Consider the following 26,002-nt stretch of genomic DNA (forward strand, 5'->3'; position numbering starts at 1 on the left):
TGTACGGTGGTATGTGATATCCATTCTCCTTTTAGGTGATATAAGACTTTGTTTGTTTTGTGCTAAGAGTGTTGTGAAAAAAGTGTTAATAAGTTTGTGGTTTAGCTTTGCATTCACTGTGGCACCTTGTGTGTATTGTCTTTTGTGATACTGCTTGTATCCAGTTTTATTTATGAATGTTATTCTTCACTTCAAGTAGATCCAACCTGTTCTTAACTATGGAGATCAAAGTAGAAATGACACAGTTTTCATCATACCATCTTTTATCCGTTTAAGGTTTCAGCTGTTAAGAACTTTTATTTTGATCTCGCTTGTAAGAATCTGTGAGGGATAATTAGCTAAGTAGTTTTCTGTTCTCTCTCTCTCTCTCTTTAAGAATGACAGTGAGACTTATATAAGTGTATTATGTTATTTTTAAGTGTGTTTCTTTCTCGTCTTCTTTTTCCACTGCAAGCTGTTAAATAGGAAGAGATGTGATTTCTTTGCTGCATTGGCCAACTCATCAATTAATTCATGTTAATGCATGTAGGCATGAGCAGAATGAAGGTGCAATACTTGCAAACCTTTTATCTGGTGTTTGATTTCTATTTTATGTAAGAGCTGAAAGTTTTCTGTGGCTCAACAGTGTATAAGGGACTTTTTGATGAGATTTGATTTAACCAGGGAGACAAAACTGCAATGCTCTTAGTCCCTCGTTTCCCTCACCTAAACTAACTTTAATGTACAGTATCTTTCCCTTTCATTCTAGTAAAGCCAACCAGTACCCTAAAAGAGTAGCGGGAGTCCATTTACTGGGTCTCTGTTAGCCACAGTCTCTTTGGAATTAATGGCCCAAATATTTTGCCTCTTTTGGTACAATGCTTCACACTAGAAGATTAAAAGTGATGTGGTTTCATCTCTTGTACTATATAATTTGCACTTAGTGACTACTTTCTGTAGTCCCAGTATGTGCAGGTATTTCTTGAAGTTCTCATGGCCATTCACTAGATCTACCATGAGTTTATTTACCTCCTGTTCAAGCCCAGAATTACAGAACTCCTCTTTAAATATGGTTTTGGCATCATTAGCTTGCAGTTTTTTTTTAAACACTTCTTGAGTATTAAGCTAGGTGACATCATTCAGAAGGCAAGATATTTTGGCAACTCGACTTCTTGCTGCCGGCAGGTGTTCCTGATAATTAATTGAATTCTGAGGGGCACCTCTTCCACTGTGCTGATAAGTTCCACTGTAGATAGGGTAGTTGGTGTCAGTGCAAAATTTAGCCCCTATTGTAGTACAGATAAGTTAGCACTGTCAGTTATTTTCTTTGTGCAATTGATTACAGTTCTTCGAGGTCTTTCTTGCAGTGGTTTAGTGGTAAGGCATTTGTACTTGCGGTTTGTCTGCAAGTGGCCAATTGTTGTGCTCTGTTGGCTTGAGACCAGCAAACTACATCTGTTCACTCCCACAATTCATGTGAGAGTGTTGACGCCAACTGGATGTGAAGTGTGAAGAGTTCTCTTGAAGTCTTGTCTCATCTGTGCCGAATGTAGCAGATCCTACCTAGTCTGGCCAAGTGCAGAGGGTGGATATGCTAATCATAGGGAGCTCCAACATTGGATGGGTAATGGAGTCCCACAGGGAAATAGAAGACAGGTCGGGAAAGAATGCCAATGTACACTTTGTATGCTTGTCGGGGGTTCTCACCTGAGAGGTGGAGGAGGCTCTCCCAGTGGTTCTCGAGTGTCCCGGGTCCAACTGGCTGCAAATTGTGGCTCATGTCAGCATGAATAATGCCTGCTAATTGAGTTTTGAGGCCCTTCTCAGTTCCCAGGTGAAGAGGTACGTGGGGGTGCAGGCTAAGCTCATTATTTTTAGCATTGTATGTGTTGTCATGCGAGTTGGTAACCGTTATGTTCCAAGGAGCCAATTGTTACTTCCTCACTGCTAATGGTAAATGAGTGGAAGGCAACCAGAGGATCTGTTACTGTAAAGAATTTGGACCGTCAAGTAATAGTATAGGTGACACAAGTGCACTTGGAATAAATATAATTTATACTCAACTATTGGAAAAGAACTGCTACACTGTTGACAATTTATAGTAGACATGGTTGGCTATAAGCAGAGTTGACACTGGTGTGCATCTGTGTACACCGAATGTTTGCCGGTAGAGCTAGCTGTCAACAACTCAGTGCAATGTTCGGCACCGACTAGTGACACGGAAGTAATCTTGACTAGAAGTCTGGTACCCAGGAGTGCGCCACTTGTAACTCCGTCTTGGCGGTCTCCATTGCCAGTGGCCTGGTGGTTTTCCATTGGTAGCAGTGTTCAAAGGGCTTCTTGCCGTGCCTGTAGGAATCTTCCAGGCACCAGTACTGACAATATTGATAGGTTACAATGCTACAATATCCGGGGTTGAGAATGGTCGTCTTGTGTGAAGCAGAGTGGATGGTTTAAATCAGAAACTCAGACGATTCTCTCTGTGATGGTATTGGATGCGAATTTCTTGATCTCTGTTTTTGGGTGGGGAGTTGTAAGGCTTCTCTTAATAGGTCAGGCATGCACTACCCACAGGATGTGACCGCTAGGGTGGTGGAGTACATGTGGCATGCATGTGGGGTTTTTTTTAGGTTGGAGGAACCTACCTTGGGATCAGAGATAATTTGCCTTCTGAAACTGAAGATACGTCTGCCACATTATTCTCAGAAAATGGTTTTCCTCACAGATTAAAAATATAAAAGTTTCATTTGATATTTATAAATTGCAGGAGCATCCATGGTTAGATCCTCAAATTAGTATTGCTTAGTGAAGGTTGTAATGCCAAGGTAGTAATAGGAACAGAAAGTTGGTTGAAACCAGAAGTGAATAGCAATGAAATCTTACATTCAACTTGGAATATTTATCATAAGGATAGGATAGAGGCCAATGATGGTAGCATATTTATTGCAGTAAAGAATTCTATAATAAATGTGTTCTGAGGTTATCACAGTATTCCAAACATTAATTAATTTGGGTAAAGTTAAATATCAGAGATGGGTCAGAAATTGTAAGCGGATGCTTTTGTAGATCACCTGTGTCAGGAGCTGTAGTGGTATAGTGATTCAGAGAGAAATTGCAGTATTTTGTGCATCTGGTGCTATTTGGCTGTTAATATGCATTTGGTCTACGAATCTCTCTGACACCCTTTCTTTCATGTTTGAATGCTTCCTTTTCTCAACAGGTGGGTTCCCTCTTTATACTCTTTCCCAAATACCCTCTCTTTTTCTCCCTGAAGAAGGAAATTATAATTTAAAAAGCAAGGGGTATTTATTTATTTTAAGTTTTTGTTGGCAATACTGTGAATTGGACTTTCTGAAGGTAAGTACTGGTTGGTCTTCCTCTTCATAATTTTAACAATTTTGCCAAATAAATTTTCTGCTTTAGATCTTAGATTCTAATCTCAGATTGTTATGCATTGGAGATAAAACTGTATTGATGTACAGTAAGAAGATGGTACTGTAACTGAAAACTTTTGAAAAGTGTTAGAACTGCCCAATGACATGAAAAAGTAAACACAGTCTTGAAGGATTAATATATATAATTTGCTATTCATTTTAATTTTTCACTTTTGCAATAATTTTTGTGAAATGGACTGAAAATGGGGTGGGGGGCAGGGGGTGCGTGTGTGAAGAAAACAAAAAGAATTAGAGCCTGTGTGTGTGTGTGTGTGTGTGTGTGTGTGTGTGTGTGTGTGAGAGAGAGAGAGAGAGAGAGAGAGAGAGAGAGAGAGAGAGGACAAGAGAGGACATTCCTTTTTATTGTCTTTGGACAATCATAAGGATTTTCATATTCCTGCTATTGTTGCAGTTTTCTGCGGCACTGGAACAGAGGCGATTTCAATTCCTGTGCAAGAACCGATCTCACATTTAAGCCAGTTCCTGATTCTAAATTAGCTCGTAAAAGAGAAGAGCGTCTTCGAAAACAAGCTGAAAGAGAAAGAGAAGAAAGAGAAAAGGCTGCATTGCAAGCACAAACGGTATGTCATATTTAAATGTTATTGCTAGAAATAGTATAGAAATTTTTGCATTGAAATGAGAACTGCACAAAATAGTATGAGCATTGAATTTCAATTTAATACAAAAAGCTGGAAGGAACTGTATGTGTTTGTGTTATTTTCATTGTTAATTTCTAGAATTTTTGCTATATTCAGTAGTGATTGCTATGAAATGAAAGGGATAGGTTGTTACTCACCACACAGAGGAAAGTTTCTTAAACTTATAGCTTTTGGACAGAAAAGTTCTTGTGAGTGTGTGTGTGTGTGTGTGTGTGTGTGTTTCTGCTTCTGGAGGAGGATTGTTTTGTTAGAAAGCTAAAAGTTTAGCAGTGGTTTTTGCTGTGTCTGTCTGTAACTCAGTGCCTCCTCTGTGTAGTGAGTAGCTATCTATTTTTTTCATATTGTTGTTATTCCATCCTGGACTGTCTATTGTTTGATTTACTGACTGGTATGACAAACTCTGAGACAGCATTTTATCCTGAAGGTACAAGTGTTACAGATTAAAAATGTATTGTGACATTTTCATTGCTACCCGGTCAGTTGGTTGTAGGCTGTAGGAATTCATCATTGAAGTGGCTTAACATGAATTACAGTTCCCTTAATACTTTTCTCTCTCTTCTTTTTTATACTTGACTTTCACTATAATTTATTTTAATGTTTTGTTAGAGGAAAATCACAACACCAGAAAAATCTGAGGGTCCAAAGCCTCCATCCCGTGGTCCCATGGAGACTATAACCTCTCCATATGAGCGTTTTACACCGAGACAAGGTTATCCTGACACACCAGCATTAAGACAGCTAAGGTATGTTTGTTAAATAATGTTTGTCAAATATTCACTGTCTGCTTCTCGTTTTTGCACAGTTCTTTTTTAATTATTATTTTTAAGTTTTTTATAAAATCACAAAGATTTTTCCATAAAAAATTGAGTGATAGGATATGGACAATACAGACTGCAAATTTCAGTTTTTATTTGTGTGTTTTAGAAGAGTTGCATTACATGAACAAAGTTAGCAGCCCTGAGTTGTTGATCATAGCTTAGCTAAGATGACACATAATTAGCGTCCCAACTGAGGACTGTTTCTTCATGAAGAATTACATTTATTGGGATAATAGCAAGGGTTTGTTTAAGAATGCTCTCTCTCTCTCTCTCTCTCTCTCTCTCTCTCTGTGTGTGTGTGTGTGTGTGTGTGTGTGTGTGTGTGTCCGTCCCATCCCATCCCCCATCCCTTCTTCCCTCTCGTCTCTTCGAACCCCCTTTTCCTCTATTTCTTCACTCCAGTGCAAACAAATTTCAAGACTGGTATCATTTTCTTTCAGTCTAATGATTCTATAATGATTCTAAACGTAAAAGTTTTGTCTTTTAAATAATACCAAAAGTGTAAAACAAAGGAGCCATTTCTATGAACTATGATAACCAGTTCAGGAATGTGGAAACTACTGGTTGAAGCACCACTATTTACCTATAGTGTTCTGAGTTGTTCCCTTATCATCTAAAATTGAGCCAGTTTATGGATATTCCTTCTTTCTTTAATATTTAAAAAAAAAAAAAAAAAAAAAAAAAAAAAGCAGTCTATCGAAGAGATAAAAGATGACCTTGGAATTCCAATTTGAATGGAACAAACTGCATGATCCCTCCAGATGATAATGATGATGAGACAGTTCTGTTGCTCTTAATTTTCTGTGCCCACCCATCACTTTTCTAGCAGCTGTACTGCCTGTCCCATTTGATTTACACACACAGTATACTTAATAAATATTTAAAGAGTTTTCAACAAGTAACATATTCAGTGGTGCAGTTACATTTGTTGTATCCTCTGAAAAACAACCAATTTTGAAATGGGTGAAAATATTATCAGTTTTCACCAAGAGTCCAAAGAGAGGTTAGCACACTGGACTCGAATTTTGGAGGATGACGGTTCAAGTCTACATCTGGCCATCCAAATTTAGGTTTTCTGTGATTTCTCCAAGTTGCTCCAGTCAAATGCTGGGATTATTCCTTTGAAAAGACATGACTGATTTCCTTGTCCATCCTTGAAACATTCCTACTTGTTCTCCATCACCTCCATCTTCTCAATGCGATGGGATGTTAAACCCTAATATTGCTATCTTTTCCAAAGTGGGATATATTTTGCCTTGGATAACAAATTAAATGAAGACGATAATAGAGAATATAAAACAGTTTTCACCTTGGTGTTTGAATTAAAAGATAGTGCTGAAAAATAAGTTACACAGTGTGGAAATAAAAATTGGCACCAAGCACGGTGGAAGTTATGCAGAGATAACAAATACCAAAACAAGGTACAGAAAACTAAAGTTCCAGAATGACCATTTTGGTTTGAGTACTGGCTATGAAAAAAGAAATAGTGGATGACTGAAAACATTATGTTGCTCAGGAGATGATTTGCTGACCGGATTTCACTGACACTGGGCAGGCAGGTGCTAGCTTAAATCCATACTGAATTGGAAATAACACCTGACAGCCGGAACATATAGTGTGTTTAATATTCTTGGCAGGCACTATCCTGTAATTCATTGAGGGCAAGTGTACTAGAATTTTATTATATTGTTGATAATCTGAACTTTGTGTTCAAAGATATTCTATATATACATCTACATCCATACTCTGCAAGCCACCTGATGGTGTCTGACGGAGGGTACTTTGAGTACCTCTATCAGTTCTGCCTTCTATTCCAGACTCTTATTGTTCGTGGAAAGGAAGGTTGTCGGTATGCTTCTGTGTGGGCTCTTAATCTTTCTGATTTTATCCTCATGGTCTCTTCGCGAGAAATACGTAGGAGGGAGCAATGTACTGCTTGACTCCTTGCTGAAGGTATATTCTTGAAACTTCAACAAAACCCCGTACCGAGCTACTTAGCATCTTTCCTGCAGAGCCTTCCACTGGAGTTTATCTATCATCCCCGTAACGCTATCACAATTATTAAATGATCCTGTAACGAAGCGCGCTTCTCTCCGTTGGATCTTCTCTCTCTCGTCTGTCAACCCTATCTGATGAGGATCCCACACCGGTGAGAGTAGTCAAGCAGTGGGGGAACAAGTGTACTGTAACCTACTTCCTTTGTTTTTGGATTGCATTTCCTTAGGATTCTTCCAATGAATCTCAGTGTGGCAAATACTTTACCGATGATCGACTTTGTATGATCATTCCATTTTAAATCACTCCTAATGCCTACTCCCAGGTAATTTATGAAATTAACTGCTTCCAGTTGCTGACCTGCTGTTATTGTATCTAAATGGTAAAGGATCTTTCTTTCTATGTATTCACAACACTTTATACTTGTCTACATTGAGATTCAATTGCCATTCCCTGCACCGTGCGTCAATTCGTTGCAGATCCTCCTGCATTTCAGTACAATTTTCCATTGCTACAACCTCTCGATATATTACAGCATCATCCGCAAAAAGCCTCAGTGAACTTCCGATGTTATCCACAAAGTCATTTATGTATATTGTGAATAGCAACGGTCCTACTACACTCCCCTGTGGCACACCTGAAATCACTCTTACTTCGGAAGACTTCTCTCCATGACATGCTGCGTTCTGTTATCCAGGAACTCTTCAATCCAATCACACAATTTGTCTAATAGTCCATACACTCTTACTTTGTTCATTAAATGACTGTGGGGAACTGTATCAAATACCTTGCGGAAGTCAAGAAACATGGCATCTACCTGGGAACCCGTGTCTATGGCCCTCTGAGTCTCGTGGACGAATAGCACAAGCTGGGTTTCATAACATCGTCTTTTTCGAAACCCATGCTGATTCCTACAGAGTAGATTTCTAGTCTCCAGAAAAGTCATTATACTCGAACATAATATGCGTTCCAAAATTCTACAACTGATCAACGTTAGAGATATAGGTCTATAGTTCTGCACATCTGTTCAACGTCCCTTCTTGAAAACAGGAATGACCTGTGCCCTTTTCCAATCCTTTGGAATGCTATGTTCTTGTAGACACCTACGGTACACCTCTGCAAGGAGGAGGGCAAGTTCCTTCGCGTACTCTGTGTAAAATCGAACTGGTATCCCATCAGGTCCAGTGGCCTTCCCTCTTTTGAGCAATTTTAATTGTTTTTCTATCCCTCTGTCATCTATTTCGATATCTACCATTTTGTCATTTGTGCGACAATCTAGAGAAGGAACTACAGTGCAGTCTTCAACTGTGAAACAGATTTGGAAAAAGGCATTTAGTATTTTGACCTTTAGTCTGTCATCGTCTGTTTCAGTACCATTTTGGTCACAGAGTGTCTGGACATTTTGTTTTGATCCACCTACCGCTTTGGCATAAGACCAAAATTTCTTAGGATTTTCTGCCAAGTCAGTACATAGAACTTTACTTTTGAATTCGTTGAACGCCTCTCGCATAGCCCTCCTCACACTACACTTTGCTTCGTGTAATTTTTGTTTGTCTGCAAGGCTTTGGCTATGTTTATGCTTGCTGTGAAGTTCCCTTTGCTTTCGCAGCAGTTTTCTAACTTGGTTGTTGTACCACGGTGTCTCTTTTCCATCTCTTACGAACTTGCTTTGCACATACTCATCTAATGCATGTTGTATGATGGTTTTGAACTTTGTCACTTATCCTCAACACTATCTGTACTTGAGACAAAACTTTTGTGTTGATCCGTCAAGTACTCTGAAATCTGCTTTTTGTCACTTTTGCTAAACAGAAAAGTCTTCCTACATTTTTTAACATTTCTATTTATGGCTGAAATCATCAGTGTAGTAACCGCTTTATGATCGCTGATTCTCTGTTCTGCATTAACTGTTTGAAATAGTTCGGGTCTGTTTGTCACCAGAAGGTCTAATATGTTATCGCCATGAGTTGGATATCTGTTTAACTGCTCAAGATAGTTTTCAGATAATGCACTTTAAAAAATTTCACTGGATTCTTTGTCCCTGCCACCCGTTATAAACGTTTGAGTCTCCCAGTCTATATCTGGCAAATTAAAATCTCCACCCAGAACTATAACATGGTCGGGAAATCTACTTGAAATATTTTCCAAATTTTCCTTCAGGTGCTCTGCCACAACAGCTGCTGAGCCAGGGGGCCTATAGAGACATCCAATTACCATGTTTGAGCCTGCTTTAACCGTGACCTTCACCCAAATTATTTCACATTTCGGATCCCCGTCAATTGCACTTTTTATTGCTATAAACATGCCTCCCCCTTCACTGTCCAGCCTGTCTCTGCGGTATACATTCCAATCTGAGTTCAGAATTTGATTACTGTTTACATCTGGTTTCAGCCAACTTTCCATCCCTAGTACTATGTGGGCATTGTGACCGTTTATTAATAAGAGCAGTTCTGGGACCTTTCTATAGACTCTCCTGCAGTTTTCTATTACCACATTAATATATGTATTCCCTGTTGCGTTTTGCCTACTACTACCTTGTCGCGTCTCAGGAGGCGTCTTGTCAGGCCTAGGGAGGGAATTCTCTAACCTAAAAAACCCACATGTGCACTCCACACGTACTCCGCTACCCTTGTAGCCGCTTCCTGCGTGTAGTGGACACCTGACCTATTCAGGGGGACCCTACATTTCTCCACCCAATAGCGGAGGTCGAGAAATTTGCACCCCAGATCTCCGCAGAATCGTCTGAGCCACTGGTTTCAGCCTTCCACTTGGCTCCAAACCAGAGGACCGCGATCGGTTCTGGGAACAATACTACAAATAGTTAGCTCAGATTCCACCCTGTGAGCGAGGCTTTCCACCTTTGCCAACTCCACCAACCGCCTTTATGAACTGAGGATGACCTCTGAACCCAGACGGCAGGAGTCGTTGGTGCCGACATGAGCAACAATTTGCTGTCAGGTGCACGCATTGCTCTCTATCGCCGCCAGCAGGGCCTCCACCACATCTCGAATGAGACCCCCCGGCAAGCAGACAGAGTGAACACTGGCCTTCTTCGCCGACCTTTCTGCTATTTCCCCAAGGGGCTCCATCGCCCGCCTAAAATTGGAGCTCCCAATCACTAATAAACTCCTCCCCCCATGTGCCTGCTCGACCTTGCTGAAGGAGTGGCCACATGTCCACTCACAGGCAGAGCGGTCGATGCTACATGGCCAGCCTCCACATTGACCCTCTGCCTTGTGCGACCCGAACACCGCTGAACCCGCCACTCCCCTTGGGGAGAGGGTGGCCCAACCGTGCCCAGTACCTGCGAAGGTGTCTTGACAGCAGGGACCGTGGGTGAAGCATGTAACACCTGGGGTGTACCATGCAACGCACCAGACTCCCCTCTGCCACTACACTCTGAGGCAGCAGCCTGAAGACGGCTGACCGCGGCCATCAGCACGTTCAGCTGTTCGCAAACAGTGGCCAGCTCCTCCTGCGTCCGTACACAGCAGTCACACATCCCATACATCCTAAGAAATCAACAATTTACTGTAGAGAGTTAATCAACTTTTAACTAGACTGCTAATTCACTAAAGGTGACTAAACTGTGGTTACTAGACACTTCTTGTTGAATACAATGAAAATAAGCACTACCTGTCCCTGTACTGTGTTTAAAACAAACACTAGCACTACTGGCACTAAAGCTGACTAAAGGGACTCTCTGACTCTATTCAAAACAAATACGAAATCTATGGAACACTATTATTAGTACTTGAAAATTAAAGCTTCCTAAAAGCAAAAACACACGGAAAATGAAGTGACGGGTAAGAATAACACAGTTAATAAGAGGGTCAGTCAAAAAGTAATGCCTCCTATTTTTTTTTCTACGTTTAATTGTCAGGAAATTTAAATGCAATTACATAGGTTGAAAACCACAACATTGAGGATCATTTTGTCATTTTTCAATGTAATCTCCGCCCATCTCTACAGTTTTGGTCCATCTTTGAACAAGGGCATGTATCCCAGCACGGTAAAAATCACAGCTCTGCTTCCTAAGCCATTGACGCACGGATGTTTTGACGGCCTCCTCATCTTCAAAATGAATCCCACGATGAGCTTCTTTTAGTGGCCCGAACAGATGGAAGTCTGATGGTGCCAGGTCAGGGCTGTATGGGGGATGAGGCAAAACTTCCCATCCAATTTTGACAATCTCGTCAGAGGTGTGACGACTGGTGTGTGGTCTTGCATTGTCATGCAAAAGAAGAACATCTGCCATTGATTTTGTTGGGCGAACTCGCTGAAGACGTGCTTTAAGTTTGTTGAGGGTTGTGACGTATTGAACAGAATTTATTGTGCATCCCTGCTCCAAAAAATCAACCAGAATCACACCCTCTGTATCCCAGAAAACTGTTGCCATAACTTTCCCTGCCGATCGCACAGTTTTGAATTTTTTCTTCCTCGGCGAGCTTGTGTGACGCCACTCCATTGACTGCCTCTTTGATTCGGGTTCAAAAAAATGCACCCATTTTTCGTCCCCGGTCACAATTTTTTTCAGAAACTCATCTCCCTCCAAACGGAAGCGCTGCAAGTGTTGGGAGGCTATTGTTTTCCTTGCCTCTTTATTCTGATCGGTTAACATTCTTGGAACCCACCGTGCACAAACTTTTGAGTACCCCAATTGTTTAATAATCGTGATCACACTGCCTTTACTAAGAGAAATAATGCGACACACTTCATCTGCAGTCACCCGACGGTCACCACGAATGATGTCATCAACTTGCTGAATGTTGTGTGGAGTCACTGCACTCACCGGCCTGCCGCTCCGCTTTTCGTCAGTCAACGGTGTTTGCCCTTCAGCTTCCTTACAACGACGAACCCATCGTCTAACAGTGCTGACATCCACTGTCACAACACCATACACCTTGTTCAGTCTTTCATGAATGCGTATGGGCGTTTCACCTTCTGCATTCAAGAATTCAATCACACAACGCTGTCTCAAATGAACATCGATGTCGGCCATCTTACAAACTTCTGCTGTGCTGCCACCTGTTGACACAGAAAGTTACTACTGCAGTGGATTGCAGAAGAAGGTTTGAGGAATGGCGCCAAATTCAAATTTTTCACTTAACTTAATTTCTTTAAGTAGAAAAAAAATGGGAGGCATTACTTTTTGACCGACCCTCGTACTTAAATTAATGTAGCTTGCTGCACAGCGGATGTGAAGCAGACAGCAGTTATGACTATGATTGTTTTAAATGCAATGATGTATCTTTTAAATGATATTTAGGAGTTTGTGGAAAGAAAATTATAGTAATATAGTGCTTGTTAATGTTACCAGTAAGTTTTTGCGAAGGTAGTAATGAAGTTCGTTAGAAAAGGATGCACATTGTGTTAGCACTGGATAATTTTACCCTGTGGTAAAGATATGATGTAACAGAGTTGAAACTATACTTTAGTCTCAGTCTTGACCTCCCCTTTTTAGCACATTTTGCTTTAATTTGTGTAAAAATATTTCAGTGCTTACCTTTACAAACATTATTTTAAGAGATATTGCATGCTATTAAAAAAAAGTCCTCTGTTCCACTTACAAAAATCCCTAGTCACGAATAATACCCTGACCACAAAATGCTCACACTTTTGTTTATGCTCTCTGTTGTGGCACACAACACAAACAAACAGTATTTTATGTTATCTTTGTGGTACATTACAACATGTGATGACACGCTGCACAATCATGAAACTGCCCGTAGGCTATACTAGGTCCATAGCATAACAATGTTCAGATCTTGAGGGCTGCACAGTAAGTAATGGTTCACAGCACAGAGTAGACTGAAGCCCGTGTGGTTGAGGTTGACCTATATATAGACCTGTGCAGACAGCACTGAAGTTGCTGGCAATAGTTTTGAGTCGGCTCACACATCTGGTTTTATAGACATGTGCTGGAGGTCGATGGTGGAGTCTCTGGTGCCGATTCCTGCATCCGCATCTAACAAGCCTTACCTTGGTACATTGAGGAACAACTGTAGTGTGCTGATTCAGTGAGTTACATGTGTGGCTGGTGGGTCTGGAACAAGGCGGGTAGCTTAAGGTGGTGGTAACTGGATTTACCACACCCTTGCACTCCTGAGTGGTGGTGTTGGGGGTGGGGGTTTGGGGAGGGGGGGGGGGGGAGACCCTGCTACGCCTGGCCCTGCGCCGAGTGGGGAATAACGTGTATGACCTCCATGTCTTCTGCAGCCTCCCATGATGGCTCTGGTTCCAGGACTCCCTGGTCTGTGGGCACTTGGACATAAAGCTGAAAGTGGCTAGTCCAGTGTTGGTTGAGCCAAGTGGGCAGTGGTGGAAACATGGGTGAAGCAGTGGACACTGGAGGTGATGTCGTGACGACATCTGTGTTCTAGAATGGCTGCTGCTCTGCTGGTGCACCCGCTGGGAATGTTCCCAGCTGTGGTAACTTTATCAGAAGCCTTGGTCTGCTCCGGGGTGGGGAAGCCATTGGTGAGGTTGGATTCTTCCCTTGTGATTGTGGTAGCCTGGAATAACTAACAGTTGAATTAGAGTCCCTTGTGATTGTGGTAGCCTGGGACAACCAACAGTTGCATTAGTGGGGGTCACTTGGAGAAGGATGGGGGAGTGGGGTCAAGGATGAGCTCTTCTTCCACTGAAGGATGGGAAAATGGGATGCAGTGGGAGGACTGCAGAGAAACAGACAGGGGGGTGCAGATGAGTAACTAGAACAGGTTTTGTTGTCAGGTGATAGTCTGGTCTCTGGTATCAAGGATAAAACCCATCATCCTCATTGCTGATGACTAGTGGATGGGGAGTGGGGACAATCAATCTTGTTGGCCAAACCTCTGGGTCCCCACACCTGCATCCCAGGCTGTAACTTTGGAGAGGGGGTGGAGGAATTGGGGGGGAGGGGGATTTGTGTGCAAGAAGGAGTAAATGCAAGAGAGAATGGGGTTGATGTCCATGCAAGAGCTCAGATATGAATTTATAAAAATGTCAGGGTGCCTTTTGTGGATGTAAGGGGATGTAAAGTAGGTGAACAGGTGTGCATCACTCCAGCGCAGAAATTCACATGGGCTCCAATGGAAATTGTGAACCTTTGTCTATGGCTTATGTCTGTGGCAGGCCCTCGATGATGAAAATCTTCAACAGCGCTGTCACTGTGATTCCACTGTGGTTGTATGGCAGTTAACAATATACTGTGAAGAGTAAAAAAAAAAAAAAATTTGTACACCTGCCTAATATCGTGGAGGGTCCTCACGAGAACGCAGAAGTGTCGCAACATGACGTGGCATGGACTCGACCAATGTCTGAAGTAGTGCTGGAGGGAACTGACACCATGAATCCTGCAGGGCGGTCCATAAATCTGTACGAGTGTGAGGTGGAGATCTCTTCTGAACAGCACGTTGCAATGCATCCCAGATATGCCCAATAATGTTCATATCTGGGAAGATTCGTGGCCAGTGGAAGTGGTTAAAGTCAGAAGAGTGTTCCTGGAGCCACTCTGTAGTAATTCTGGATGTATGAGGTGTCACATTGTCCTGCTGGAATTGGCCAAGTCCATCAGAATGCACAGTGGACATGAATGGATGCAGGTGATCTGACAGGATGCTTATGTACGTGTCCCCTGTCAAGAGTTGTAGCTAGATATATTAGGGGTCCCATAGCATTCCAGCTGCACACGTCCCACACCATTACAGAGCCGCAATCAGCTTGAACAGTCCCTTGGTGTTATGCAGGGTCTGTGGATTCATGAGGTTGTCTCCATACCGTACACGTCCATCTGCTTAATACAATTTGAAATAAGACTCGTCCAACTAGGCAACATGTTTGCAACCATCAACAGTCCAATTTCAGTGTTGACGCCACCAAAAGCCCATATCGATGATGTTTCAGTGAATGGTTCGTACGCTGACACTTGTTGATGGCCCAGCATCGAAATCTGCAGCAGTTTGCAGGAGGGTTGTGCTTCTATCACATTGAACAAGTCTCTTCAGCCATAGTTGGTCCCATTCTTGTAGGATCTTTGAATGCAGCAATGTCAGAGATTTCATGCTTTACCGGATTCCTGATATTCACGGTACACCGTGAAATGGTCATGCAGGAAAATCTCCACTTCATCGCTACCTCGGAGATGCTGTTTCCCATTGCTCATGCACCGACCATAAAACCATGTTCAAACTCGCTTAAATCTTCATAACCTGCCATTATGGCAGCAGTAACCTATCTAAGAACTGCGCCAGAACTTGTTGTCTTATATAGGCGTTGCCGACCGCAGCGCCATATTCTGATACACATGCCTCTACCAGTTTCTTTGGTGCTTCAGTGTATATGGGAACCTGGAAATAGCATCAGTGATGATGAGACCCATGTTGTTCGGTAATGGGCATGCAAAAATCGGGGGGAAAAAACTTGCGATGTGGCTGTCTTTCGTTCGACATATTTAGTGTATTGACAGATGAGGTTCTCCATGTCTTGGTCGATGCCTGGCCAATACTCACTCCAGGCAGGCAGCTTGGTGTTGGAAGTTCCCCAATGCCCCTGATGCAGCAGCTGTAAGATGTGTTGTTGTAGGGCAAAAGCAAAAGGTGCCACTGCCCTTAGTAATGCTGAAGAAGAGTAGGTTGTTGCTTAGCCCATTGCTCAGGGCACCTTCTCAAAACATAGGTGCGAATTTGTTTGAGAATAGTGTTGCCTCTGTGGTAGCATGCATGTGGGCTCCTGTAATGGGAAAGTTGTCCATCACTTTTTGTGCCTCATAGGTGAGAAAGTGTGTCCACATTTGTGTGCTGGGATGTCCTTCTGAAGTGGATTTCATTGGCATATCTTGAGAAGTACAGTGCCAAGCGCTGTAGACAATGAGCAGTATGATCTGGGACATGAGCTGTTGGGTTGAACAACAAGATCGATGGCTTATTGTCTGTTACCATGTGGAACTTGGTGCCATAATGAAAGACATGAAATTTCTTGAAAGCGAATATAATTGCCAGTGTTTCTTCTCAATTTGAGAGTATTTCATTTCTGCAGAAATGAAGGTTTTTGAAGCTTAAGCTGTGTGGGATGCTCCGAACCATCATACTCCTAGTGAGTGAGGCTGGCCGCATCCCAGGATATGATGCATTGCTCCCCACCACTATCTGCTTCCCAGTTTGGGATGTTGCTAAACAAGGTGCTGAGAGTAGGTACTGTTAGAGTTCCCAGAATGCTGTTTCACATGCAGCCGACCATGTAAAAACCACTCCCTTCTTACCCAGGTGATGTAACAGCTGAGCTATTTGAGATGCCACTGGAATGAATTTTTCATAATATGTAATTTTACCCAGAAACACCAGGAGCTGCTTGAGGTTCACCGGCCTAGGCATGGATGCGGTCGCTTCGATGTGCGACTGTGTTGGTGATAGTCCTTCACGAGAAAGGATGTGGCCTAAATGCTACACTGAAGGCTGAAAAAATTCACATGTGCTGAGATTGCACTTTAATCGTGCCTCCTGCAAAACGAAAAACAGTGACTTCGGTTCACTAAGCGCTGCGCGGTAGAATTTTCTGTGATTATGCTTTCATCAAAGTAGTTAATGGAATCCAGCACATTGCGAAGTAGCTGTTTCAGGAAATATGGACAATTGCTGGGGCACTGGAGACCGCGAAAGCCAGCTGCTTATATTTGTGCAAACCGTACAGTGTATTAATCACCAATATCTTCTGTGAACATTCATCTAACAGGAGCTGTAAGTACTCCTCGGTGAGGTCAATTTTGTAGAAGTAGTGTCCATCCACCAGCTTTGCATACAGTTCCTCCAGTTTTTAAATGGTGTATGTGGGTATGTGTCCCTGTTGGCTTGAGATTCACTGTGGCCTTGAGATTAACTTTGGCCTTGAGATTCACTGTGGCCTTGAACTCCCTGCACAGTGTGAGTTTGTCTCATGGTTTCCTGATGACAAGAGGAGTAGCATGCTGATTCAGTGATACAGGAAATATCACATCCAATCTGTGCAACATGTCTAATTCAGCCCTGACCTGGTCCCTGAGTGACAGTGACACCAACCGAGGGTGGGTGGGGGGTGGGGGGATGGGGGGGGGGGGGGGGGGGGGGGAACATGAGGCAGTGCTGTAAGTTTCTGCGAAATGTGAGCTTAGAAATTCTTCACTTTTCCCAGAGCAGAAGAAAAACATTTTGGGGAGTTTAGTGCAAAGCATGTCCAATTGTGAATAAGGAACATTCTCTGAGGACCAGGTTTGCGCTATCCATGATGGAAACTCCAAAAGATGCAAATGTGTCCAAGTTGTGGCCTGTCACGTGTGTGACCTTGTAGGACTGTATTAAATGCAACACCTTGTCTTACAAAGGGTCATCAAACTGTAAGGCTTTTAACTGAAACTCTTTATTAGGTGCTGCATGGACAATCACACCTCTAACCGTGCATTCTGCATAATATTCCGTGGTGGTAGGCAGAAAAAACTTGTGTTGGTGACTTGGCCCCTGGAGTTCAGCTGCAAAGCTTGATAAGATTGACACTTGCTTGTGACATTGATAAAACTCGAGGGGAGCAGAAATCACATGACAGTATCTTTGACAGTGAGCACTTAACAAAGAGTAATTTTGTTGAAAGTCAGGTTATCAGGTTCTGTCAGAGGGGCCAGATTGCACAACAAATGATAAGTTTGTGGCGGTACCCATGATAAGAAAAGGGATTTAGCAGCATCATCATCACGTACCATAAATACCTTAAAGTGCTATCGCAGTGAGTTCCAGTCTTTCGATTTTCCCCTCATACGGCGGGAACAGTGAAGGAGTTATTGTTGGCTGTTGTAGTAGTCTGGCTAGGAGGTCCTCCATACGTTTTTGATATTCCACTTGATGAACCATCAGTTGTTGCATAACAGGGGCAAGAGATGGTTCAGCCATGGTGACAGGAAAGAAGGAAACGTTGGTAACTGTGCAGTAAACAAAGTCTGTAGGTCATGGAAAAGGTCACTGTCATATAGCGTCAGTCAAGTGCTGAAATTCGCACGCAAGTTTTCACAGTTCGAGCAATGGAACACATACAAGTTCACTCTGCAGTCACCAGATGCCATGACCCAAACACTGTTTTTTTTTTTTTTTTTTATTTATTGGTGCACAATGTGCAGTCATGATACTGCCCAGTGGTGATACTAGGTCAGTCGCATAACAACATCCAAATCTTGAAGGCTGCACAATAGGTAATAGTTCACAGCATGGTGTAGAATGAAACCGGAAGGCTCACGTCGGCCAAGATGTAGACCAGTGTAGACAGAACTGATGTTGGTGGCACTAGTTTTGAGTCAGTGTGTGCAGCCAGCGTTGTAGATTTGCACTGCAGGTCAATGGTGGAGCCTCTGGTGTTGATCCTCACATCTGTGGCTAGCGAGGCTTAGCTCAGTGCATCGAGAAACAGCTGTGGTGTGCTGGTGCAGCAAGTTGCACATGCAGCTGGCACAGTGTACAGATCTGGAGTGAGGCAGACGGCTTAAGATAGTGGTAACTGTGGGTTTACCACACGTATCTCTTGTTGAGGAACATGTAATGATACCTTTAACCGTTTATGTAAAGTGGGACACACTATGCAGTGATAAACGCTCTGTTTGGATCAATTTTGAGTGAGTCATGCTGGTGTAAGATATTGGTATCTGCATTAGCATAAAAGGTGACTTTTTAGTAGTAAGGGTGTCGTGAAAGGCATTTAAAAAAATTGATGTTTGTTTGTCAGCGTATTCCATATATGTCAACTTTTGCAATGTGCTGCATGATTAGGGTGTTACTGATATGACTTGATTACACTGTAACACAAAAAATGCAACAGCAGTGTAATGGGGAATACAAATAATGTAACAAGTAAAGATAAGCACTCACCATATAGTTGATTGTTAAGTGGTTGACAGTCTCAGAAAGAACATAGCGTCAAGCAACAATGTCCTGGCAGTGCAGCTCAACTCGGCTGAGGGGTTGTGTCAAGTGGATTTTTAAAGAGGAGCAAAGAGGCAGGGTGGGGCACGAAGGAAAGGATGGTAGCAGCTAAGAGGGAGAGGCAGCAAGGGAATGAGATTGAAATGTGGCTCTGGGAAACCTGCCCTGCTTGTGACACATGTGAAACTGCTTGTGGCTTACAATGACATGGAGGAATAAGGAGGGGGTAGAGAGAGAGAACTGAGGAAGAGGAACACCATAGAGAGGAAAATGTGAGTGTAGATGAATGGAATAATGTGGGAAGTACAGGGAAAGGGATGGAAGTGGGTATGGAACAGGAGCTACCAGAAGTTGAAGCCAGGTGGCTTGTGGATTGAATGCTGTCTTTTAAGGACACTCTTCAATCAAGTAATTCCTCATGCGTCCCACTTTATTCACATTTCAATCTCCATGGTATCCCTCTTCCTCTGTTGTATCCCCCTCCTCCCCCTCCCCATGTGTGTATTTTAGTCAACATTGGAGGGCATTGTCTGAAACCTCAAATCTGTATTCAGTCTTGCTTATATGCCTGTCAGCTGCTGAAAACCTCAACTACATGTTGAGTGGTTACTTTTATTCCTTCAATTATTTGAATTTTGCCCAGGATTTTCCAGTTTCATGTAAGTTGGGGAAACTGTCAGAATAAACATTTTTGATTATGTTTTAATAAGTTTCATCAGACAACTAATGAGTAAAAGAAACAGTGCAATTGCTTGAAATAAAATAAAAATGTAATACAGTGCTTTTCCAATTTTATGTGTAGTCATCAGTATGACATGGCTTAGGTAATGAAAATCTTAATTTCTTAAGATATATTTTAAATTTAAGAAGTATTGCCTGGGCTTTTGTGACCATACTATCTCTGTGAATGCATTTTTCCTTATTTTACATATTGACAGTATTAATTATTGCAGTGAATATGCCAGGCCTCATGCAGGCTTTTCACCTGGGACATTGCCACGATCGTCAGGATTGTCATTGCCGCCTCAGTGTATTGATCCAATGCTTCATTATCAACTAAACAGCATGTATGCACCTGGAACTCGTGAAAGGTAATGCCCTAATTAATGAGAAATTTTTTAAGAATGTGATTTATATTTATCATTGATAAAATATTGTGGAATAATATTTTCTCATGCTGTATTTCACTATTAGTTTATATCTTTATGGGTGTGAGCCTGATGTGGTAGAAAGCAGCCATACATTATGGCAAACAGTTATAAATTTCATATTTATGTGTAAGTGGTTAGAGAAAACATACTCAACAGTTTAATAAAGTTTGGTTGTCAGTAATAAATTAAATGATTTTGGTCTTTGCAAACTTCCTCAGATCTTTTCTGTGGATAATTCTGTATTGATCGCAGATCTGGATATGCTCATGTAGACCAGAACTAGTTAGCTGATAATTGGCTCACAACTGTGATGTGAAGTAAACTGTTGTTAAACACAAATGTTGCTGATCTCTATGTACAAGTTGTGCTCCACAATTAAAAATACACAATAGTGCCATTGATCCATCACCATTTGAAGAACCCCGTATTAAGAGACATACCTGTATATAATAATAAAAAAAAAGTTATCAAGGCAAAAATATTTGTTTAACACTCATGAGTGAAGTTTTGTGTAGTTTACCTGAACATTTCTTTCATAAAAGTCAAGGGTTATAACTTTGTATGTCCTTGTCAGATTTACTGTAGTCATTATTGTGTAATTACTGGTCTGTGCCAGAAAGGTGGTCAGCACAAAAATCAAAACAATATACTTAAAAAAAATAACTGACACATTCTTTAAAAAGATGCAATGTAACCTGCAAAGGTGATTACTTTTCAGGTTTGAGACTCGGCACTGTTTTTGCTTACTTATTGTAGGAAGCTTTTTATGCCTTGAATGAGCTGTGTGTAACGTTACTTTGTGTATATGTTATTACCTAACAGCAACTCATATAAGATTACTTTTCAGAATAACAAGAAGTAACCAGAGAAATAATACATTGAACAACTAATCAAGAAATAACAGTAAAATATATTTAAAAATGCAAACCAATTAATTCTAGAGAACTACTTACTGACAAAAGAGATGGCATCACTTCCAAGGGCACAATTAGGAGAAGATTGCACATTTAGCTTTTGAAATCAGTGCTGCCAACTTCTGGAGTAGAGAGCAAGAGTGGATAGAAAAGTGGTGTGTGTGAGTGTGTTAAGGGAAGAGTGGAGGCTCAATCAGAATACTAAGCCAAGAGAGGCACTGCAGGATACTTTGGATTGGAACTGAACAATTAAGTGCAACAAGCGTATTGTTATTACTGAAATTTCAATGAAACTGTCTCAGAGAAGCAGAGATCAATTTCTCTCTGGTCATTGCATTTATGCTTCTGCACACAGAAGCTATAATTACATGTTGATGTCTGCACAGATCAGTGTATGCAGCCACCCAAATTTCTATTGGATGAAGCAGTAGGGCTCTGAAAAGCCTTCACTAACTGTAGCTTGACAGTGCACTCACAGAACTGTTTTCAAGCAGACCACTAATTCCATGTTCCAGGGCACATCAACATCAGACTAGTGTTTCATAATGCAGCATTTTCATGACAGATACGTGGCTTCTAGCCACACCACTTAATTGAATGTTTCAGATTTTGTATCCATTACATTCACTACTTAATCCACAGTGTCTCCCAATTAACTCCCTTCCCCAAATCCTGTATGGTTTAGGTTCATATCCTGCCATCACTGTAGATGCCTAATTCACCCACCCACCCCCATCCCCAATCCTCCCCCTCCTCCTCCTCCTCCTCCTCCTCCACCACCACCACCACCACCACCACCACCACCACTTGTGTAATGGATAGGAACCATTGTCAGTCTAGGAAGCAATAGTCATGTGTACACTTCAGCTGTGCTGAGTGTAAATTCTGGTCATGAACTGTAGGGTTTTAAACTTTTTCTTGAAGTTTTGTGGCATACTGAAATTCATTTCAGGTGAATGTCAGAGAACTTAGAGAATTTGGTGTGAGATGTAGTTCCTGAACTTCGAGTTAGCAACAATGTGGGCTCTTCTGTATAAACTTTGAATTATTTTTGGATACTTACTCCGAGGCTTCAGCAATTTGCTGTGTTATTTTGAACTTAAGATTTTCAATCCTGTGAGACTACTTCAGACTTTTAAATATTTCAGTGAATCACTTGTGACATCGATCTGAACTTCGTTCGATTAAAGTGGATCTTGTGAATGACCAAGCAGAGTTCAGAAATATTACTGATGCACTTCCATGCAACCGAAATTGTAATTATTAGTCACTGTAGCTGTAGTTAACCCTTTCACTGCTACAGACGTGCTCTCTGCATTCAGTGGTGAGGGCAGCTTTTGCCAAATGCTGGTACCTGTGCTGAGAGCGGCATTCTGGCTGATACGAAATACTTATCATACAATTATTCAAAAACTATGAAGTGAAAAAACCTGAATTTAGCACGTATTACAGTCTGATATCTTCACTCGATAAAGAACTAAGTTTCGCTTTGTTACCCAACATACTTAACTGCGCCCCATCAAAGTAAGTAAAACATTTGCGAAAGATTGTAAGAGTTTGCAGAGGAAAAAACACATTGCATAAACTTTGCATATGATTGATTTTAACTCATAGATTGCAGTGAATGAAATGTAGATAAGATATCAAAATTTTATTTAAAACTGAGAGCAGAACGATATCTCATTTCATTCGCAAGTTATCGGGTTTTACATCTGATGGAGAGTTGCACACAAAATGCCAATTCACACCTTTGCACAGTGCTAACCATGTTGTCATACCAATCATTATAGCTCCTAAATGATTCAAGATATCGAAATGAGGCTTTTTGTGAATGATAGAATGCAAGGAGGCACTTATGTTGTATGATGAATACTCAAAACTTTTTTATTAACAAAGGTATTGAAGTAGCTCACCTGCAGCAGTGAGAGATCGGTAGCTCAGGACGCATAGAGAAGTCAGCCACACTGTAGGAAAACTCAAGGGGGGGGGCACATGCATACAGCATCAGCACCTGGGAAATAGCATAACACAGCATGTATACAAGTTCACAGCAGCGAAACTGTTAAGCACTCACCAGTAACAATTTGTGGTCTTGTTTTGTGGAAGTAAACTGTCTTATTGAAGATCAGTGCATCGAGTGTTACCTAAAGTCATCTCACCATCAATCCTATGTTTATATAATTTTAATTACAGCTTAGACAGATGCTGTTGACAAATGTGAGAACATATTGCTGAAGTGTACAGTAACCCATTGGCAGCTAACAAACCACAGCTGATCTCAGTGACCATGCATTATTCCACTGACATCTTGGCAAGTTGCTAGAAGGTTAATTTATTGCAGTGTGTAAAATAACAGTTTTGCCTCTGGTTGACAATCTCTTCATTTTTGTTCATCAATTTTGAATGGCTTATTGTTTTGAAAATATTTCACTGTAGATGTATTATCCTATGATTGTTTAGGCTTCGTGTAATGACCAGGAGCATATCCTTTCAATTCCAGAAGATTATTTTGCCTTGAGTCTTGCTATTGCTGAATTTTCTCAGTAAACTGAAAGCATGACATTACATCTCGTTTGGAGTTGATATATACACTGAAGAGCCAAAGAAACTGGTACACCTCCCTAATATCGTGTAGGGCCCCCACGAGAATGCAGAAGTGCTGCAACATGATGTGGCCTGGACTCGACTAACTGAAGGACTGCTGGAGGGAGTTGACACCATGAAATTGCAGGGCTGTCCATAAATCCATAAGAGTACGATGAGGTTGAGATCTCTTCTGAACAGCACATTGCAAGGCATCCCAAATATGCTCAATAATGTTCATGTCTGGGAACTTTGGTGGTCAGTGGAAGTGTGTAAACTCAGAAGAGTGTTCCTGGAGCCACTCTGTAGCAATTCTGGGTGTGTAGGGTGTCGCATTGTCCTGCTGGAATTGCCCAAGTCCATTGGAATGCACAATGGACATAAATGGATGCAGGTGATCAGACAGGATGCTTAAGTATGTGTCTAGACATATCAGGAGTCCCATATCACTTCAAATGCACATGCCCCATGCCATTACAGAGCCTCCACCAACTTGAACAGTCCCCTGCTGACATGAATCCTTGGATTCATGAGGTTGTCTCCATACTTGTACATGTCCATCCACTCAATACAATTTGAAACTTGTCCGACCAGGCAACGTGTTTCCAGTCATCAACAGTCCAATGCTGGTGTTGACGTACCCAAGCGAGGCATAAAGCTTTGTATCGTGCAGTCATCAAGGGTGGTCCTTTGGCTCCAAAAATCCCATATCGTTGATGTTTCATTGAATGGTTTGCATGTTTACACTTGTTGATTGCCCAGCATTGAAATCTGCAGCAATGTGCCGAAGGGTTGCACTTCTTTCACATTGAATGAGTCTCTTCTGTCATCGTTGGTCCCTTTCTTGCAGGATCTTTCCCCAGCCGCAGTGATGTCAGAGATTTGATGTTTTACTTAGTTCCTGATATTCATGGTACACTCATGAAATGGTCGTACTGGAAAATCTCCTCTTCATTGCTGCCTCGGAGATGCTGTATCTCATCGCTTGTGCGCAGACTATAACAGCACATTCAGACTCACTTAAATCTTGATAACCTGCCGTTGTAGCAGCAGTATCTGATCTAAGAACTGTACTAGATACTTGTCTTATATAGGCGTTGCCAACCACAGCGCCGTGTTCTGCCTGTTTACATATCTCTGTATTTGAATACGCATTCCTATACCAGTTTCTTTGGCACTCCAGTGTATGTAATCCACTTCTATCGTAAATTATGCGAGGAGGAAATCCATCTCCTGGCAAAAAACTGTTGAAAATGGCACACTCTTTGTGAGCCTTCTGCACACAGTTGATGTGATGACATACCATGTACGTCAGTTGTGAACAACATTATTTTTGAGACAGTTACATTGACTGTTCAAATACTGGACCTGCAATGCCTGTCTTCATCATGGATGTTTCAGTAGAATATATGTCATGAAGATTGATGTGAACAGGGGTCATAAGAAGAGGGTAAATAGCAAAGACAATTAAATTTATTGCACAAACGATTACCATATTTACCCGACTATAATACAACACTGAATATTATAGCCCCCTTGTTTTTTTAGAAGTGGCTCCTTGAGAATTTTTTTTATTTTTGTCGTATTCTGACTAATCAAAATTACAAGTTGGTTTATTGATGATGAAAGTATCTGCCTAAAATAGTTAACATTACCTCATTTATTAATTGTCTACATTTCAGTGATACAAGATGAAATAAAATAAACAAACAGAAATGGTTGTTTTTTTGGTATCAGGTCCTTAACTTCGTGGGTGAGGTGTGTCCTGGATGAATCCAGCACCAGCATTTTTCTTGTGTGAAGTAAAGTGTCTGATATTCTGTTTCAAACAAAGTTCAACTATTCTAGTACCAGGTCATTAGTCATCCATCCCTTACCTTGGCATTTAAAGGTAAGCTCTGCAAATAGTTTTTCTTTTGGTGCAGTTATTCTACGAATAATCATGTATAGGATGAACTTTCTTCCATCAACTAGCACATTCACCATTACTGTATTCTGGCCTTTTCATTGCCAAAACTTCTTATAGGAACACTTTTAAGGCTCTTCATGTTGACAGCAGCATTTAGTGGCATATCAAAATAAAATGAAGTCTGATGAACATTGCCCATATGGCCTAGCAAATAGTTGTGCCATTTTCTTAGACTCATTATATGATGCTAATATGTAACTAATTTTTCGTCAAATGTGGCAGGAAGTTGCTGAGCTAGTGGTAGCGCAAGCTAGCTCCACCCTCTTCATCAGCCTCACACACCGGCCAATCCTTGCTTTGAATTCTGTTATGCATGCAATTGGAAAAATTTCTCTTAGTCTCTAGCACCTCAATTTTGATAATTTCTTGAGTGATTGGAAAGCCTTCGTTGTGTTTCTCTTGCACATACTAGCATCCTGCTACTCCAATTCGTGAAATGTTCCCTGCTTCAGTCCCCTGAGAATTTGGCACGAAGAACTGACATTCTTTAATTTTTTTTTTCTTCTGATGCACAGTTGTTTGTGACCTCTGCTTAACGAATCACCATTAACTTATAATTAGCCTTGTACTGTCTGAATGAACCAA

The 26,002-nt window shown here is 41.5% G+C and overlaps 1 protein-coding gene across 1 annotated transcript in view; it reads left to right on the top strand.

Moving 5' to 3' along the window:
* LOC126469823 (uncharacterized) overlaps window positions 1-26,002 on the top strand; it is a 183,606-nt gene that overhangs the window by 118,265 nt on the left and 39,339 nt on the right. Inside the window, exons 15-17 of the mRNA XM_050097109.1 lie at window positions 3,826-3,994; window positions 4,679-4,815; window positions 19,754-19,891. Coding sequence (XP_049953066.1) covers window positions 3,826-3,994; window positions 4,679-4,815; window positions 19,754-19,891 — 444 coding nt within the window. The remainder of the gene's footprint in view (window positions 1-3,825; window positions 3,995-4,678; window positions 4,816-19,753; window positions 19,892-26,002) is intronic.

The sequence above is a fragment of the Schistocerca serialis genome, chromosome 3, assembly GCF_023864345.2.
Source record: "Schistocerca serialis cubense isolate TAMUIC-IGC-003099 chromosome 3, iqSchSeri2.2, whole genome shotgun sequence".
Lineage (NCBI taxonomy): Eukaryota > Metazoa > Arthropoda > Insecta > Orthoptera > Acrididae > Schistocerca > Schistocerca serialis.